The following is a 19,353-nucleotide window of genomic DNA, read 5'->3' on the forward strand; positions in this document are numbered from 1 at the left end:
AGTAGGCCCATTGTATTTTTTAGAAGAAAATAAAAAATCAAACAGTTATGATGTAACCTGTAATGTACAGGTGTGCTTCAGGCTTAAACCTCATAATTACATTGTTCACGTACCATTATCTTGGAAGAAATACCAATTTATTTGAAATGCAATTGTCAACGACTCGAAAAAAAAATACATAGGATTTGCTTGTAGGCAAGATATTGAAATAATTTGCTCTAATAGACATTTCAAAAGCCATATTTTTGTTCTCGTAAAGTTGCATACGTGATGTAAGTTGAATATCGGTCTGGGAATTTTGATAATCATTTCTGATATTACATTGAAGAAAACCACATTACAAGCATGCACAAAGATGCACACCCCATCCAAATCTTCTGTCTTCTCCTCATATAAATCTATCCTCCATATACATGTATATACCATTCATCCCTTCCTCTTGTTGGCACCCCCCCCCCCCGAAAATAAAAAAAAAATTGTACAAGTTGTCTGGATTTTCATACCATAACAGTCAAATGAGGATCGTTTACTGTTACCATGGCAACAGTGCTCAGCAGCCAATCAAAAACAAGTATACCATGGTAACTGCCATAATGGCAAAGTTACAACAATTGCAACTCTTCACAAAACGAGCCCCTTAAGTTGGGAAAGTGGTTGCTTGCAAAGGTGTATTTTTTTTTCTTGTACAGTAATCCTTAAAAAATCAGCTCCCTGGAGGTGACAAGGTGCAAAATGGGACTGTGCTCCCTCAAACTTCTTAACCAGGAGCCCGTTTCATACAGGACTTGCAACTGTTGTAACTCTGCCATGATGACAACTAACATGGTAACAAGGCTCAGCAGCCAATCATAATCAAGCTTTCCATGGTAGTTTCCATAATGGCAAAGTTACAACAGTTGCAAGTCCTTAATATGAAATGGGCCCCTGGTCTCAAAACCTGCTTGGGTATCATTGTGTTTGTGACTACACCCCCCCCCCTCTCTCTCCCACTTTCACCTAATCCCCCTCTATCTAATCCTCTCTTCCCATTGTTTGTTACTCATTTCATTTTCCTCTTGCCCCCCTTTCTCTTTCTCCCCTCTCCCCCTCTTCCAGTTTCTAAAATCACTTTCCAATCTCTACTGCAGCTATTAAAATATACTATGTATACAATCTTCTTGAACTACATTTAGTTTACAATCATTTTCCCATTTCCTGAGTCATAAAGAACAATTTTTATTGACTGATATCTTGCATGGAGAGATGCATACACATGAATGTCAAGTTTGAATACAGTTTACTACCATCAACCCTCATATGACGATACAGCAGTGACAGCACGTGTGAGTAAATCTAACAGTAGAGGGAGACATTTTCCTTCAGGAAATGGAAACATTGATAAATAACAGTGAGGGCAACATTTGTATTACAGAATCCTTGATTTGGAGAGAAGAGTGGCCAACCAGCCCAAAGTTCGGTTAATTGCAGCATTTATACCGATTTGTAAAATGCAAAATGCAAATGGTTCCACCATATTGCCTTTCCAAACATATCATTTTCACCATTTTCTGTTTGCATCTGGGGAGACAATTATTTTTACAATGGGCAAAATGTGATCAAAATCATCAAATGCAACCGAGGTTTGAACTAAACATCTGATGAAGTACAACCTAAATTGATGACTAGAATAGGTACTTGAACGAAAACTAAAGAAACAAGTATTAAAGCAAGAACTTACCTCCCCTGCCAGATCCACCACGACCCCTTCCTCGACCACCGCCTCCTCGGCCACGACCTTTAGATACGATGTCATCCTTGACCATGTCAATGACCTCGTCTGGTATCCTAAGATATTTGATAGTGCTTCCTCTGATGTAACACTCTGGCATCTTCCAGAACCGGTCCCCATCCTAAGGTCAAAATGGGGGGGGGGCAAGTCCAAGAAAAGGTCACTCTAGAAGTAAAAATTTCATCTATATTCCAATAAGTTATCTTTGGTTGGATATGAAGGCTCAAATTATGATTTCTAAATTTCATTGATAAAGAAAAAATTGAAAATATGCAAATTTGGAGCACCAAATTTATGCAACTTTGGGGTACCAGATATGCATAAGTGGTAAAATGGGTTTTTATGTATCGCACAATTATAAAAGATCATAGAAAATCAAAATTAAAACTTGTGAGCTTTTTGTTCCATCATTATCACATCCTCATCATCACCACCATCTTCATCACTACCATCATCCTCATCATCACCATCAACATCATGATCCTCATCATCACCATCAACACCATCATCATCATCATTACCACCACCATCATCATCATCACAATCATCATCAGAATCATCATCACTATTATCACCAACAACATCACCACCAAATCCAAAATCATTTCATCAATAGAGTACTCCTTACCCTTGATGTGCAGATGACTTCTCTAAGGTTGATATTCATCCAGTTATCACATGCAACAAGATGACCGTTGTATGTCTCACCATTTTTCAGTTCCACCAGCTGCAGGAATATTAAACAACAGATAGACAGGAGAAGTAAAACATTTGCAATGAGCTCCCAGGGGGGGTACTCAAATTAGATGATACCAATGTGCTCTTGGATCAACGATTGCTAAAACTACAATGCTCTGGAACTGACCACATCACAAAAGGGTCTCCGGAACTCAGAAGGTAGGTGTAATTGGTAGCGGCTATGGAAAAAAACACACGCGCGTCTTGCTAGATTCATATCGAGCTGTCTCAATCTAGCTCCGGGTGCGGTCGGGAGCTTTGGGGCTCGCCACTCCAACCGGTTGAGTAGTTAATAATGGGCGTGCATTGGAATTAGAAATCACAAATTTGAAGTGCTACGGAACGAGAAAAATAGAAATTTCTATGGCTTTCTGAATTGGCTATGCTCTGGAACAGAAATGGGGGTCTCAACCACGGCACATATGCATCATACATTTATACTACATGTAAGTACCCTCCCCCTGGAATGAGCTACCCTATCGAAGACATCTAATATTCAACTAAATACATTTCATTCCTCAGGAAGTTCTTATTAGATTTGAAAATATAATATTTATGTTATATAAAAAGACATATGCACTATCAAATAATGAATAATAAAACATGATCATAGTTTGATTTGATCCTTTTACTTTCACATTAAAAATGAAACTTTTTATTTATAATATTTGACAACACTAATCATCACAAAAACAATGAAAGTCAATAGGACTGTCTGCACCAGCTGGAGTATTCAAATTAGCGCGATATTTCTGATCCGGCAAATTATCCCGATCTGAACAATCTCAAGATTATTTGTAATGGGGACACAAATATTGCACTAGTTTGCTGGATTAATCTCGAGATTGGAATCCCAAGTCAACTTGGGATTATTTGCAAAATAGCATGCTATTTTACGAATTATACCGCTAATTAGCTGGTGGAGATGCACTCAGGATTATTTATTCACGGCGTCAGACCATAATACATCGATGTCTAGCTTGAGCAGGAATCACTCTTCTTGTAATGGTGAAGATGGGGTTTCATAAATCTCGAGATTAATCGTGAAGAGTGCTGATCAGGCTAAAATCTTGAGATTGAGCAAACTCTGGCTGTTGCAGCACTGCCTGAAAAATGGATTTACTAGAATGCGACTTACCATAGGGTGGTTTTGAGCAGTTCTTAATAGAGAAAGAGGCAACTGTAAGTGGAAAACAAAGATACCATATCATTAGAATTAATATGGCATACCATGAACACTGTCGTTGGTGTGCATGTATTATGAAACTCGTAAAGTCTGCTGTTTTGAACATCTTCAAACTGATAGAATATTGAGTCTATATCAACCCATACTGCCCCATTCTGAATCAATGTCATATTTTCAGTCAACTTGAATTTCAAATTCGATACATGGAAGAAACTTAAAGAGGAATGAAACCTTTGGAATAAGTAGGCTACAAACTCTTTATCCATGAAGTATTCCTTAAAAATCTGTATTACATGCCCTCCTATAAAAAGAACACATGATCCACCGATAGATGTGATAAAAGAGGCAATTTAAGTGAAATATATAATGAAGTCATGGGGAGAGCTGTTCACAAGTGACATCACTCATCTTTGTCACACTGCCAATGGGAGGATCTCCATTGCAATAGTGATCGCAATATTCAAATGCTCATAACTCATTATTTGCCAATTTTCCTCAAACTTTCGTTGATCTGTTTGTTTGATTTTTTCTGTATTCACACAAGCTATCTTGTTCCAAAGGTTTCATTCTCTTTTAAGTCAATGGAAGCCTAGGAGGCATCAAGCAGATGACATTCTTGGACTAGTAAACAAAGAATTTCGTTTTCTTGGCTAGTCCAACCCCCTCCCCTCCTCCCAACATGCCCAAAAGCAATTTTTATTGTGCCAATATTTAATATTATTAGTATACCAATTTCAGCTCAATTAATGACTAGGGCCCCGTCTTACAATGTCATGTTTGATCCAATTGATCGTATCTCTACGGAAATCCATCAGTGTCATAATTTTTTCTGTAGACAGGAAATTTGCACAATTTCTTTAGTAAAAAAAGAGAATCACACTGAATCTTAAAGAGAACGATGAATGTATTAATATAGATCATACCTAGAAAATGTTTTGAACAAATTTGCATTTTACATGTTGACATTGCTGGCCGTCCATAGTTGTGGTTGATGAGATCAATCGCAACTCTTTGAAAGACGGGGCCCAGATTTACTCTCCAATAGCTCATTTTGATCAGCTGTACATGCAAATTTCAGTTACATCAGTTGGAGTGCCGGTCTGGAAATAAAGATTGCCTCATTGGGCCCATTTACAGGCATTTTTTTACTTTACTTTTACGTAACTGACGTGATCGCAGAAGAACCTGGCTGATCCTGATCTGTTTGTCATCAAAATTCGCTATTTTCCAGCATACTTTCAGAAAGGTTGTAAGCTGATTGTATTTGATATAAATTTATCTTCATTATTTCTATCTTGTCCTTCTTCCCCCGTCAAAAAGCAAAATCGAGTAATCGAGGAGGTTGCAAAAGCGCACCCTTCCTCCATAGACCTTGTAGTTAAGCAGCGGTTGTTTGCTCCACCATTATGAGCCCAATGGCCGTCATCCGTCTTACACATGTAGGACAAAAAAATCAGAAAATGTTGAAAAACTCCTCCAAAAAACAGCAGATTTATCAGTCTAGGCCTAACCTTCTACATGTTTTTACTTTCAATTTTAGTGGGGGTGCATATGGAACTCTTGCCCAAATTGTTTTTTACTCTCTCTGAGCCTACTGCCTACCTCAACCCAGGACCACGCCAGCGCAACGTTACAGCATGGGATTGGGACTGGGCTAAACACTCTGAATGCCCAGTGCCGGTGCCATGGTCCATGGCATGGGCATGGCTACCTCAACTTCAAGTGATGTTCATGTAGTCTCCACTCCACTTCAATACCGCTACACCTACCCAAACATCAAGGTACAAAACTCGCTCTGAAACACGTGACAAAGGTGGAACTTTATGTGGGGGGTAAGGGAATATAAAACTTATGCAATAAAATTACCTTACAATTAATTTTAACGACTCATATTTCACAAAGTTTCACTTCTTTCCAACGCTTCTATCAGTCTCAAAATTGGTGATTTAATCTTAGAGCCAGTATTGGTTTCCTCACACGTATTAATTCACAGTGAATGTGTGAATTTCACTGCAGATTCCAAAACATCGCAAACGCAAATTGCTCATATGCGCAGAAATCGCAGCTCAATTCCTGGCTATATAACCTTGTTCCTGGATGAGTGCTCAATCCATGATTATAGTACAGGAGATCGAGATCTGATGCAAAACAATAACAATCTTTAGTCCTATCATGAATATTCACGAATTGAGCTGCTTTTTTTTGTACCTTGATGCTCGGGCAGGTGTGTAGCGGTAGACCAAAAGCTTCGGTCTCTGTTCTATTGGTTGTTCCGCTGAACTCAGTTGGCTCCACTCACCAATTACAATGGCCATATGTTTATGTATTAAGTTCGGATAAACCAGGGAGTAGGAGTCCCAGTTTTGACCAAAAAGAATAATAATCTTTATTTAGGTTCAGTTCTTTTTATATATTTTTATGAAATGAAGACAAAAATCAATGAGCCCCTTCAGGGGGATTTTGCATTGTTTACCCCCTAAACTAAATTATGGCTTATAAATTCATAAATAATACCACGCGCCCTCTTTAGGCAAAATTGATTTCATCGCTGATCGAAGGGCATCTACGTGAAGATCGAGAAAAATATATTTAACAAAAAAAAACACACTGCAAAGTGTGTAAGTACATCATGTGTATGCAGCCCTATGGAATGGGCATCCATGTATTATGCCGCTAGCGCGGCCTCCGCCGGGTGCGCTCGCGCAGAGACGATGGTCGGACAGCGCTCTGCGGCCGCTTTACACCAAAATTGCAGTAGATCAATGCGACCTGAACGGCGTAACAAAAAAAATATGCGAAGCTTTGGAGCGGATTTCTTTCTTCTTTTTTCACGTGGTCCGAAAAATAATTCCTTCGGACTGCATGCGGAAGTATCGATAGCGATAACGATATCTGGTCATGATGTGTACGCGGTAAATGGTCTTGGTTCGTGATCGGATCGCTCCGGTATCGATCGAAAATTATCGAAACTCTGCAATTTCATGCATATTCACGCGACGCTCCGAAACCCGGAAGCCAATTGACTTTGTGCACGTTGCGATAGACTCTACAAATTCCAACGAACACGATGACATATAGATGCTAATTTGTAAGATTTTGACGGAAAAGCAAAAAGTAATCGAAATTCTCTTACCTGTGCGGTATCGGTGAGAAAATAGATCCTCCGAGAATACCTTTCATAATTCATATAAAATACGCGAAAGTGAAATTCTAGGTCGATTTTGGTACGAGGTGATAGAGAATTGCACACTTGTTTTGGTGGAATTCTGTGTGGGGAAATAAAAGGCTTGCACTGCGCATGCTTACTATATTTTCATTCATAAATTGGTTCTTGGCAGTGGCTGGATGACGTCATGTAATAAGCAAAAATGTACACGACCGCTACGTTCACGCTCCGCTATCCGTTGTACACAATTTGTCACTGTGCCTTGGACTTGGAGCGGCTTTCTTTGTATTGTTTTCTCCATTAGACAAAAATGCTATGCCTTGGAACGGAAATTTGGGTGTAAAAATGGGGGTCCCCTCTGCGGCACATAATAATAATAAGCATTAATTTATAGGCAGTGTATACAGCCACACGCGTGTGTCTTTACCATCCAGCCACACGCGTGTGGTTATATCCAGAACACCTATCTGTGGATACCGCCACACGCCGCCAGTAATAACAGTAAAACACGTACCGTATGTAGGTCTGACCGTCTATATCACGATCAAAATAACCTCATTTCTTCATTAAATTCTTACATTCTAAACCCCTTTGATATCCTTAGATCGTTTCAATTTCATTCTCACCGTCTTCTCTCCTTGCTTTTCTTGTCTTGTTACAAACGGTCGTCTGTTTAACAGCAAATTCTCTTTTTCTACTTGTGTCGATTCTGGCTTCCTTCGCGGTGGCAGACCCATACAGCGTTAGTGCAGCGCAGTAGTAGACATACACAGTTTGGGTTTACGTGAACCCAAACTGTGTATGTCTACTACTGCGCTGCGCTAACGCTGTATGGGTCTGCCACCGCGAAGGAAGCCAGAATCGACACAAGTAGAAAAAGAGAATTTGCTGTTAAACAGACGACCGTTTGTAACAAGACAAGAAAAGCAAGGAGAGAAGACGGTGAGAATGAAATTGAAACGATCTAAGGATATCAAAGGGGTTTAGAATGTAAGAATTTAATGAAGAAATGAGGTTATTTTGATCGTGATATAGACGGTCAGACCTACATACCGGTACGTGTTTTACTGTTATTACTGGCGGCGTGTGGCGGTATCCACAGATAGGTGTTCTGGATATAACCACACGCGTGTGGCTGGATGGTAAAGACACACGCGTGTGGCTGTATACATGCCTAATTGATATAGCGCAGCTTTTATATGGATATATTCAGCTGCACTTGTTCAGAGCTCTTTTTACTTAGTTATTTTGGTCTACATAGCATATTTTCTTAACTAAAGAGATATGTTTTTAATTTTGATGTGAAGAGAGCCAAGGATGGGGAGTTTCGTATAAGCAATATATACTGAGTGTCCCCCCCCCCCCCGTGTACCGGTAGTGAAGTGGAGTGGAGCCTTCGCTCGAGGTAGGCCATGGCCTTGGGCATGGCCTGGGCGCTGCGCCGCTGGACTGGACCGTCCGGCGTCCGTGTTTCACCGTGTCCGTGCTGAGCTCCCCTTCCAAGGCCAAGAATATAAGTAACATTCCAAATTTATTGCACGTAAACATAAACAAGTCATCTCACCATCACGATGTAACAATTCAAAAAAGTCTAGGAGAAAATGAGTATGCCAAATGTCTTTCGAAGATGAAGATTTCGTCCTTTCAAGATTTACAAAAATTCCTCGGGGCCGGGCTCAGCTCTGTCGTCAATCAATCAATTGATCTCACGTTACATATGAGGACAATGTGCTCTTATCTATTAAATTTATTGATCAAATAAAAATTTTGGTAGCTTGAGCGCTAACAAATAATATTTTTGTACTACAATTGTTATTATTTTGAATAAAAACGAAAATAAATATTACTAAAAAAAATCAGTAAAAATATAATTTCACATGAACTGAGTGAGGTTAACGGTAGGAAAAGGGAAATCACCTTTTGTTTGATGGCGGAGTTTTTGTTACTGGCACGTGAAGACTGAAAACCTGACACGTCACATTACAAAATGTTGTTTCTGATCGGTTTGGGCCTCGGGGATGTTAAAGATATTACAGTGAAAGGATTGGAAGCCGTAAAGAAGGCTAAACGTGTTTATTTAGAAGCTTACACATCTATTTTGACCGTAGGCAAAGATGCACTGGTAAGTTATGGCATTTGCAGCTAGCTCCAGCAGCGTCAAGGTAGACAGCTGGCAGCCGTCTGTTTCGAGGAGTTTTTAAACATTTTTTTTTTTAATTTCTCCTCGTACACAGACGGCTCGCTATCGTGCAGCCACCATTAGGGGACTTGCAATGCAAAATCCCCCCGTCGGGGCTCTTCAATTTTTGTCTTTAATGAATAAAAATTTTGAAAATTAATGCGACCAAAATGCAAATTAATATTCCCTCTTGGCATTAATTGCCAAAAAACAGAGAAAAATCAAGTTAAAAGGAACAAAAACAGTGACTTACCTCGGCTGTCGCGCAAATTCACTTCCCCGTTTTATCCGATCTTAAGTACATAAACATATGGCCATTGAGTCCCCTGTACAGATCGCGCTAGAACTTCGGTCTCTGTATTTGGTGAGTGAAGCCAACGGAGTTCAGCTGAACAACCAACATAACAGAGACTGAAGCTTTTGGTCTACGTCAAGGTTGCCCTGCCTGCCGCACCCGCCCGCAATCGCGAGGTAGGTACTGCCTACTGGCGATATGTGCACGACCACGGACTGAGTCGAACTTGACAAACGGATTCGCATTAGACTTTCTTCTTCCTGTTACTGCAGGCAAACTCCCCAATCGGGATATTTATTGCTGCAGGCATGTGGTGTGTAGACCAAAAGCTTCAGCATGTCAGTCTCTGTATTTTGGTTGTTTTGCTGAACTGCGTTGGCTCACTCACCAATATTATATAGACTGATCTTGGTCCTTGACTCCTTGGTCGGAGGCCCGCATAGCCAGGCGGCTTCTTGACAGTAAAAATTATTTACTGACGTAGGCTTACTCTCATTGAAGCCAGGTCTTCCTTCTCATTCACTTACACGAAGGACGCCAAAACCTGAAACTTTCACCCCCAAGATTTCTACTTTCCTTCTAAAAGATCTAGCCCTAAATCATGTACAGGGGATAAAACTTCATTTCCGACATTTCTACGCTCTCGTTGTTATTTTTGAACAAGAATTCATCAAAAAAATGAGAAAAATATTGTGAAAAGACGGAAGAGACTTGCCCGATGTTTATGCCGCCATCTTGTTTCCTATTGTTCTTCGCCAACGTTACAGAGTTACTTAAGAATGTATTATTAAATTAAGTAGACAGCTGGAATCCGTCTGTTTCAAGGAGTTTTTTTAACATTTTATTTGTTTTATTTCTCCTCGTACACAGACTGCTCGCTATCGGGCAGGCACCATTAGGGGACTTGCAATGCAAAATCCCCCCGTCGGGGCTCTTCAATTATTTGTCTTTAATGAATAAACAATTTGAAAGTTAACACAACCAAAATGCAAAGTAATAATTCCTCTTGGCATTAATTGCCAATAAACAGAGAAAAATTAAGTTAAAAGGAACAAAAACAGTGACTTACCTCAGCTGTCTCGCAAATTCATTTCCCCGTTTTATCCGATCTTAAGTACATAAACATATGGCCATTTAGTCCCCTGTACAGATCGCGCTAGAACTTCGGTCTCTGTATTTGGTGACTGGAGCCAACGGAGTTCAGCTGAACAACCAACATAACAGAGTCCGAAGCTTTTGGTCTATAAATTAAGAAGAGATGCCTGACTAATAGTAATTGAATTCATGTTTTTTGTTAGTCTGACCAGATGCTATATGTAGCACAATAAAATGTTGCCCATTGACTGTGTGACACAAACAACTGACCTCCGTACAGTTCACGGCAGCAATTTGGAGACTGCTGATTTACTTATTACACAAATCATGATCATGTGGTCTCATAAATAATTTGGCCAAAAAGTTTGCGCAAGTATCGATAGCGATAACGATATCCAGCCACCTTTTCTACACACTAAATGGTCTTTAGCTCGTGATCGGATCGCTCAAGTATTGTTCGAAAATTATTGAGATTCTGTATATCCGTACATCTTCGTGCAGCGCTCCATAACCTTGCATGCCATTGACTTTGTACGTGTTGGGATAGATTCTTCAAACTCTAATGAACACGATGGGACTATGGTGCTATTCTGCATGATTTTACGGAAAAGTGAGAAGTAATCAAAATAAGTTTATAGGTCTATACCTGTGCAGTATTGGTAAGGAAATAGGGGAGACCGGGGTTAGTTGGAACATGGGGTAAGTTGAAACAATGCAATTTTCTTTAACGCCTGTAAAATAAATTTATGCAATACTGCCCTCAATTTATTGCTATTATATAATACAACAGTGTTGAATTATTGTTGCTATAAATTGAGGGCAGTATTGCATGAATTTATTTTACAGGCGTTAAAGAAAATTGCAATGTTTTCAACTTACCTCATGTTCCAACTAACCCCGGTCTCCCCTACATGTAGATGGTCTAAAAATGCCTGTCATTATTCAAATAAAATATGCTAATGTGAATTTGTGAAATTCTATGTCGATTTTGGTACAAGGTGATAGAGAATCAAACTGTTCATATTGAACTTGTTTTTAACATAGAAAATTCTATCCATTGGGTTTAACATGTTTCCTGTGACAATATTTTCCTTGTAACAGGAGCAGTACTATGGACGTGAAATCATTTTGGCAGACCGTGATCTGGTTGAACAAGGATCAGATGAGATCTTTGAAGGTGCTCGGACAGAGGATATCGCATTTTTGGTTGTTGGAGATCCATTCGGGTAAGACTTAAAGTTAGGGGTGTTTAACCAGTGAGGGCATAACATTCTGATCGGACAGAGTTATAAAGTCGAATCATTTGATAATTTCAAGTTTGGTGTTGGTGCTAGTGTCAATGTTGGAATCGCAATAAAGATTGCCTTCCCTCGCTTCAACACTAATAATCTGAGTTTACAATGATGATCTGAATCACATTATTGAGTGCTCAACACCTACTGAGATTCATCCCAGGACCATGTTAGGTTTGGTGCTGTGTTCTTATACAAATAGGCACAACTCCAGCACCAAAAGGTCAACACCAGAGTTGAAATCCTCGATTGCCAACACAGGAATCTCTATCAATACACAATGACTGTCAATGGCTTTACACCTTCTAAACTTTTGTCCTATCAGAATGATCCACTTCTCCTGTGTTTAACAAAGATTTAGACAGTTTCCATAGTGCTTTTGGACTGTGGCAGACCGTGCCCCGGAGGAGACAATTGATTGGAAGGGCACTGTATTGTTAGTGAACAAAGCTGTGCCCCTCCAATGCTTTGTCTCCTCCGGGTCACGGGCCGCCACTGCTTTTGGAAGCAAAGTGTTGCAAATCTTACTGCACTTTGCCATAAATTACTGTGTCAGAAACCATATATGGCATTTTTTTTTGCATTCAGATTCTTTCCGGAGACCATGTATTTTGATAGTCACGGACCCCATCTAACAAACAAGTCCTATTGATATGTCAGCAACACCATCATGTAGAACGCATGTGCCCTGGCTTTCAAATTATGTCATCTAAAAAATATGAAATAAATACTTAAAGTGCATTGTCATTATTTGGGTTTACCAGCATTCTCGTTCTTTTTTTTAGGATTAGACCAATGTGGAGTTAGACAGCTGGCAGCCGTCTGTTTCGAGGAGTTTTTTTTAAACATTTTTTTTTTATTTCTCCTCGTACACAGACAGCTCGCTATCGTGCAGCCACCATTAGGGGACTTACAATGCAAAATCCCCCCCATCGGGGCTCTTCAATTTTTGTCTTTAATGAATCAAACTTTTGAAAATTAATGCAACCGAAATGCAAATTAATATTCCCTCATGGCATTAATTGCCAAAAAATGGGGAAAAAATAAAGTTAAAAGGAACAAAACAGTGACTTACCTCGGCTGTCGCGCAACTTCACTTCCTGTTTTATCCGAACTTATAATACATAAACATATGGCCATTGAGTCCCCTGTACAGATTGCGCTAGAACTTCGGTCTCTGTAATATTTGGTGAGTGAAGCCAAGGAGTTCAGCTGAACAACCAACATAACAGAGACCGAAGCTTTTGGTCTAATGTGGAGTGAGACCAAATGAAACGTAGACAAAGTGGATATAGACCAAGTGACAGTTATCCAACTGGTCTGTGAAACTAAATGAATATTCAAAATACCATAATTTTTATCATATTGCATTGAATCTTGAATGACATTGTTTTCTTTTCTCTAGTCATATCAACCCGTTGGGGGGGAATCAATTTTTGAAATATAATTCATATTGAGTTTAATATTATTGGGTTTTTTTGCAGAGCAACTACACATACAGACTTGGTACTGCGAGCCAAGCAGGAAGGGATCGATTACAAGGTCATCCATAATGCTTCCATCATGAATGCAATTGGTTGCTGTGGTCTGCAGGTTTGTATTTAGGTGTAATGCCGACCTATCGTATGTCATTGGAAGTGACCTGATAGCTTTGATTGGTCTAAAGTCGATTCACAATTGTAAACTGCATAAGTTGGAACTTCGTCTGTCCTTGCACGGGGTGCAGGTCCTTAAAAGTGGTGGCAACCGTGATATTGGAAACTATGCCATTGAAAATGACACCTTGGGCCCGTTGCATACAACTTTTTTACCTGAGAAAACTTGGGTTGTTTTTACTGGAGTTTTCGCCCTGTGTTAAAGTCAATGGCAGAAATCAGACTAACCTTAGTTTTCAGTTCTTACCAGAGTTTTCTCAGTTAAAGAGTTTTATGCAACAGGCCCCAGAGTTAATTTCACCAGACTCTTGACCATGTGGTCAGGGTTTAACTCTTTAAGCACTGGACTATCGGGTGCGACCACCCCCTTTTTCTTAATTTTCAAGTAGGAGGAAGAAAGAGGAAAAAAGGGGGATTAAAATGGATATAGAAAAGAGAAGGGTATCAGAAGAAAATTCTGGGTCATCAAAGTCTGAGACAAAAATATGTCACCTTTAGGTTGTCCCCCCTATTCTCATCCTGGTGCGGGGTGGGGCACCAGACATGATTGCTTTCTATGTACATATGTATGTAAACCATGAAACAATGACAACGAGGGGAGTCTAGTTTTAGTACTCATAAAACAAGACAAGTAGATGTTATCCATGCCAAAATACATGTACCCAGATATAACAATAATGGTCATTGATTATGATTTACGTGCAGCTCTACAATTACGGAGAGACCATCTCGATAGTGTTTTGGACGGATACATGGAAACCGGATAGTTACTATGATAAGATAGCATCCAACCGATCAAGAGGCCTTCACACGCTCTGTCTTCTTGACATCAAGATGAAGGAACAGAGCGTAGAGAATCTTATCAAGTGAGTTTGTCAATATTACACCCCTCTTTCATGAATTCATGGATGCAGGTTTGATGCAGGCGTGGCTTAAAGGTCTCGACCCCCAAAAATATCAGATTATTTGAGAGCTGCTATTTGGAGCAGGGGCTGTGGAATGGTTTTATAAGTTGAAAGTAGGAAGGGGGGCTGACCATGCCCAAAATCACAATCATGTGGATGTTTTTGTACAAATACTTCTGCTACAACAGTTTTGTACAAACAGTTCCTGTGGAGGGAGTGCTTGATTTGCACTCGATCTGTTCTTGATCTCGTCTTTGAATTCATGAACAGGATTCTCAAATAATGCTGACAATTTCATAAGCCATGAGTGCAATTTTTTGTCATATCTGCACTATTCTGGTCACCACTGAATTTGGACTGTTTGAGATCATGAAGTTTGAAGTCATGAAAGTGGTATTAGCCTGTCATTAGTTACCAGTTAGGGGGAAAATGATTTAAAGGGGGAACTCCAGCCATGGGAAGATTGATACAATTATTATGAGCTGTCCAATTGTCTGGGAAGAAAACCATGAAAAAATCATCTGTTGTCCGCAAAGGATTGCTTTTGAAATACCCTTATATTCCAAGTATAACAAATAACAACTGTCAGGATAACAGATGGAAACCCCAGAAATTTCAACGTATCCTTGATTTTTACACCAACAACATTTATTTGATGATAAATTGTGTAATTGAGAGATCTCTCTTGCTTAAAATATCAAACATTTTTCATGGAAATTTATCTTGCAACTAAAGGCGACCTCACACCCTACGATTGGTCCAGGGTGACCAGATTTCACAAAATGAAATACGGGACAATCGACAAAAAGATAAAAAAGAAGGCTACACAGTGTTAGACTTGTGAAAAATTTAAAGAATTGGAATGGAGGGTGAACGAAAGAATGAAGGAGAGAAAGAAAAAAAACGAAAGAAAGGAGATGAATATTGAGAAGAAAGAAAAAACATGAAGGGGAAAATGAAGGGAAAAAAGAATAAACGATAGAATAAAAGAGAGAAAAGGGTCACCGTCATTCTTTGAATTGAATATAGAAGGAAAGGAAGGGAAGATCGATAAATGTGTAAATTGAAAACAAAATAAAGGAGAGAAAAACAGTAAGAAAAAAGGAAGAGGAAAGAAAAAAATGAAAGAAAGTCATTTTTTCTTCATTCTTTAAAAGTAAGAAACAAAGGAGAAAAACAGGAAGGGAAGAAGGAAGGAAGAAGGGAAAAAAGAATTAGGGAAAAGAATAAACGAAAAATAAAATAAAGAATGAATGAAAGAAAGAAAGAAAGAAAGGAGGAAAAAGAGGGAGGAAAGGATGAAGGGAGGAGAGAATGAAAAAAGAAAATGATGAAAGGAGAGAACGAACGAAAAGAAAACGGAGAAGGGGAGAAGGAAGCAAACAAATTTTAAGGAAAAAAGAATGAAGGAAATAAAAATTTGAAAAAGGCAGGTAAGAGAAATAAGGAAAGAAAGAAAAATGAACAGAGAGAGAGAGAAAGGATCAGGAAAGAAAGATAGGAAATAAAGATAGATGAAACCAAAAAGGTCAAGCAGGAAGGATAGAAGGATAGAAAAGAAAGAAAAGTTTAAACTTCAAGCAAACAAAAAAATCCAATCATCTAACAAAAATCATGATATTTGGTGCTTTCTTATATATCTTTCAAATAAATGTTTCAGAAATGAATACAATTTCAAAGTGAGACATTGTCAACTTAAAAATTAAATGAAACATAGATCGCGGCATGATACACAACAAGACTAAAAAACGAAAGCTGTAACAACTAGATCTATTTATGAAAACTCATAAAACTTCTTTCTTCGATCACATCTCCAAATCAGTAACCTGAGAACAATTTTCCGCCGATTTTGTTGGAAAAACTGTTTACCATGTCATTGTTTGCATCAATGAGAATCTGCTCCGATCCTAATTGCCTATAGCCAGTACCTGCCACACACAGGCGGGAGGCCAGTTTGCAATGCATTGGGTTAGCAAGAAAATCACCGTAGGACTTGCAAAGGTTTCATTATTAATTTTATTGTTGCCTCTGCTTCGTTATCTGTTGGTTACTTGATGAAAATTCGTCACTTTTAAATGTATTAAGTACATTTTGTTCAATATTCTGAAATACGGGACAAATAGGCGTCCCGGGAAGGGTTTGTCGGGACGCCGGGACACAGGAACAAAATACGGGACGATCCCGGGAAATACGGGACATCTGGTCACCCTGGATTGGTCTGCGACCCAATTTCAGAATAAAATGTAGTAGAATTTGATGCTAATATTGAGACTTGGAATATCTTATTGTATAATGTGCTAAATCATCATACGAATACCCCTATGTTCAAATCTGTGACTATGCTATAATCCTTAGAATGATAGCATAGCAGTCGTACAATTGGCTATGATTTGAAAGTAATTTGGCCTTTACTGCTAAATAAAGGCTTGCAATCTTTCAAAATGGTTATATTAATATTCTTCCAATTAATTGAAACCTCAAATAAAATGATATGTTCCATTCACATTTTCAGAAAATGAGCAAAATGCAATTTGTTCCAAAATCGGATTGCGAAAAGTCGTAAGGTGTGCGGTGGCCTTAAGGCTATATGCACTCAAAGATGAACATTTGGGACAGAAACACCCTTGATACATGCTAACGTGAATACTAATATGCTTCATGTTTCTCATTTATTGTCTGTAGAGGGCGCAAGATCTTTGAGCCTCCTCGCTTTCTCACAGTACCACAGGCAGCATCTCAACTTCTTGAAATCTTGGACCAGAGGAAAGAGAGGGGAGATGATTATACAGGTGAGCATGATCAGTTTACCCCCTCCTTCCTTCAAATATTTTCAAAAATCTGAAAAAAATTTGAAGGCCTGTAGAAATTAAGTGACTTTATGGTTGATGGTCGCCATAGATGTTGTCAGAAATGAAGGAGTTGGGTTGCCCTGGTTTTCTATTCATATGCAAAATCAAAAGAAATGACCAATGTCATTGATGGTCTAGATAGGAATCAGCTGCATGACTTTCAAATTTTCTTTTGCAATCATGATCCAAAAAAATCACTTTTAAAGCACTTATATCAGCATAATTTTTGTGTTTTCTTTCAACTTGTAAGAACACTATAGAAGACTGTTGAATTGTATTTCCTTTAATTCAATTTATCACAATTCTCTGAATAATTTGAGTAGAAAATGATAAAGATAAATGAAAGAAAATTACCGGTCCTGTGAGAAATATTAATCTCATTTGGGAAGTTCAATAGCTAAACACTGATTTTAAGTATGGTTTCATTAAGTAAACCCTTTTGATATAGGCTATGCCTCAGTTTCTTAGATTTTACACTCGAGATTATACATCTTATAATATTTATAATAATAGGAACAAACATCCACAAAATAAATCTATAATTTTAGGCTACAGAAATATGTTTTGATATTTAAGAAATAAATGGTTTAAGATAAAGTCCCATTTCAAAATATTATTTTGATTATGATTAAGCATTTCACCTGTTATTTTTCTCCACCAACAGCCTACACTGAAGATGCAATTTGTATAGGAGTCGCCAGAGTAGGTTCCGACACCCAGCAAATCATATCTGGGACGCTACGAGAGCTGACCTCTGTTGACCTCGGGGATCCTCTTCACTCATTGGTCATCGCTGGTCACATGCATCCCGTGGAGCTTGAAATGTTGAAGCAGTTTGCTGTTACTCCTTCGATTTTTGATGCATTACTTCAAGAAAGCAGATAGCATAGAATATAATTGTAATTTATATGTGTATTTCTTTCTTTTTCCTCCTTCAATGTTTTTCCAGTACTCTGACTTTCTTAAATTTATGTCAAATTCTATTCTCTACCTCTAGATATAAATATCTCATATCCATCTTCTCTTTTGTTTTCATCACTCCTTTATTTGACCGTATCCCATCTCTCTCTCTCCCTCCATCTCTCTTATTCCCACTTCCTTTTTGTTCCCCCCCTCCCTCTCTCTCTTTCCTTCCCCCTCTCTTCCACTCTTATTTTCCCCACTCTTTCTCTCCTCCCATTCTTTCTCTTACATTCCTCTCTGTTTTTCATTCTTCTCTCCTTTGCCATTCCCCCTTCTTCAAATATCCAAAGTTGGCATTATCCTGGTTGAAGTCACCAGTCCATTCACTGCCGTTTATTTCGTCAGCGGTGGCGACTTCTTTCCTTTCCCATTGACTTTGTACATGAGAGCACACAAACAAAAAGAGAGGCGACTAATTTCACGATAAGGCCCTAAAGTTTGTTTCAATAAACATCTTGGTTAAGTATACATTCATATTCTTGTATTTAAGTAAATATGTTGATTACCAATTTTATTGTAAGAAGAAAATTCACTTTTTGTAACACCCCATGTCCCCCTCCCCTCCTTCTCTCATGTCCCTATTTTACTTTCTTGCTCCCCTTATCCTCACTGTGTAATGGGCCCTTTCATGTCCAGTGGTATTTGGTGTTGCTATTGGGTAGATTTTTCCATCACTAAATTTTCCACCAAATTTGAAATAAAGTTGGTTTTGGGATGAACCTCACTAGGTTTTGAACTTGTGTGATTTTGATCATTTTTGGAAAACTCAGAATAGGGGGGGGGGGGGTGTTAGAGCTAAGAGAGTAATCTCAATCACGACTCCATACACCATAACTAGCTCTATCACCGAACTTAAAATCCCCCACTGCTGCATATTCATGTACTTCTTTCCAATCTTATTTCCAATCCACATATAGGCATAACACATTATCAATGAATAATTTATATACAATATGAAGTTTTCTCTTTAATAGATGTTAAGTATTTACAGCAAGTTCATTGTGAAGGCAGATACATCATTTAGGTCCATAGAATCAGAACAGTAGGAGTATACTGTACACACATAGGAAGTCCCTTGAACATAACTTTACTACTTGTAGTCAATGGCCCGTATTCAGAAGTCGGGTTTAACTTAGACCATGGTCTAACTCTGTGCTAAAATTATGGGAAGCCTAACATGTCAAAATTTTTATTAAGATGTGTGTTTCTTATGTTTACTGTGCTCTTTCCTAATTCATCAATGGTGAAGACAATCATCTATT

At 38.7% G+C, this 19,353-nt stretch overlaps 2 protein-coding genes across 2 annotated transcripts in view; one reads left to right on the top strand and one right to left on the bottom strand.

Moving 5' to 3' along the window:
* Nucleotides 1-8,547, bottom strand: part of LOC121424020 (U6 snRNA-associated Sm-like protein LSm4) — a 37,202-nt gene extending 28,655 nt beyond the window's left edge. Inside the window, exons 1-4 of the mRNA XM_041619592.1 lie at nt 8,423-8,547; nt 3,645-3,686; nt 2,397-2,495; nt 1,718-1,889 (exon numbers count right to left, since the gene is read on the bottom strand). Of these exons, the coding sequence (XP_041475526.1) occupies nt 1,718-1,889; nt 2,397-2,495; nt 3,645-3,686; nt 8,423-8,425 (316 nt within the window). The 5' untranslated portion in view covers nt 8,426-8,547. The remainder of the gene's footprint in view (nt 1-1,717; nt 1,890-2,396; nt 2,496-3,644; nt 3,687-8,422) is intronic.
* Nucleotides 8,548-8,760: 213 nt separating this feature from the next.
* LOC121424292 (diphthine methyl ester synthase-like) lies at nt 8,761-19,267 on the top strand. The gene is made up of 6 exons (XM_041619921.1): nt 8,761-8,980; nt 11,529-11,653; nt 13,204-13,312; nt 14,080-14,240; nt 16,962-17,068; nt 17,793-19,267. Exons 1-6 carry the CDS (start codon nt 8,846-8,848, stop codon nt 18,011-18,013), a joined length of 858 nt encoding a protein of 285 aa, XP_041475855.1. The 5' UTR covers nt 8,761-8,845; the 3' UTR covers nt 18,014-19,267.
* Nucleotides 19,268-19,353: the final 86 nt, after the last annotated feature.

Source organism: Lytechinus variegatus, chromosome 11 (assembly GCF_018143015.1).
Source record: "Lytechinus variegatus isolate NC3 chromosome 11, Lvar_3.0, whole genome shotgun sequence".
Taxonomy (NCBI): Eukaryota; Metazoa; Echinodermata; class Echinoidea; order Temnopleuroida; family Toxopneustidae; genus Lytechinus; species Lytechinus variegatus.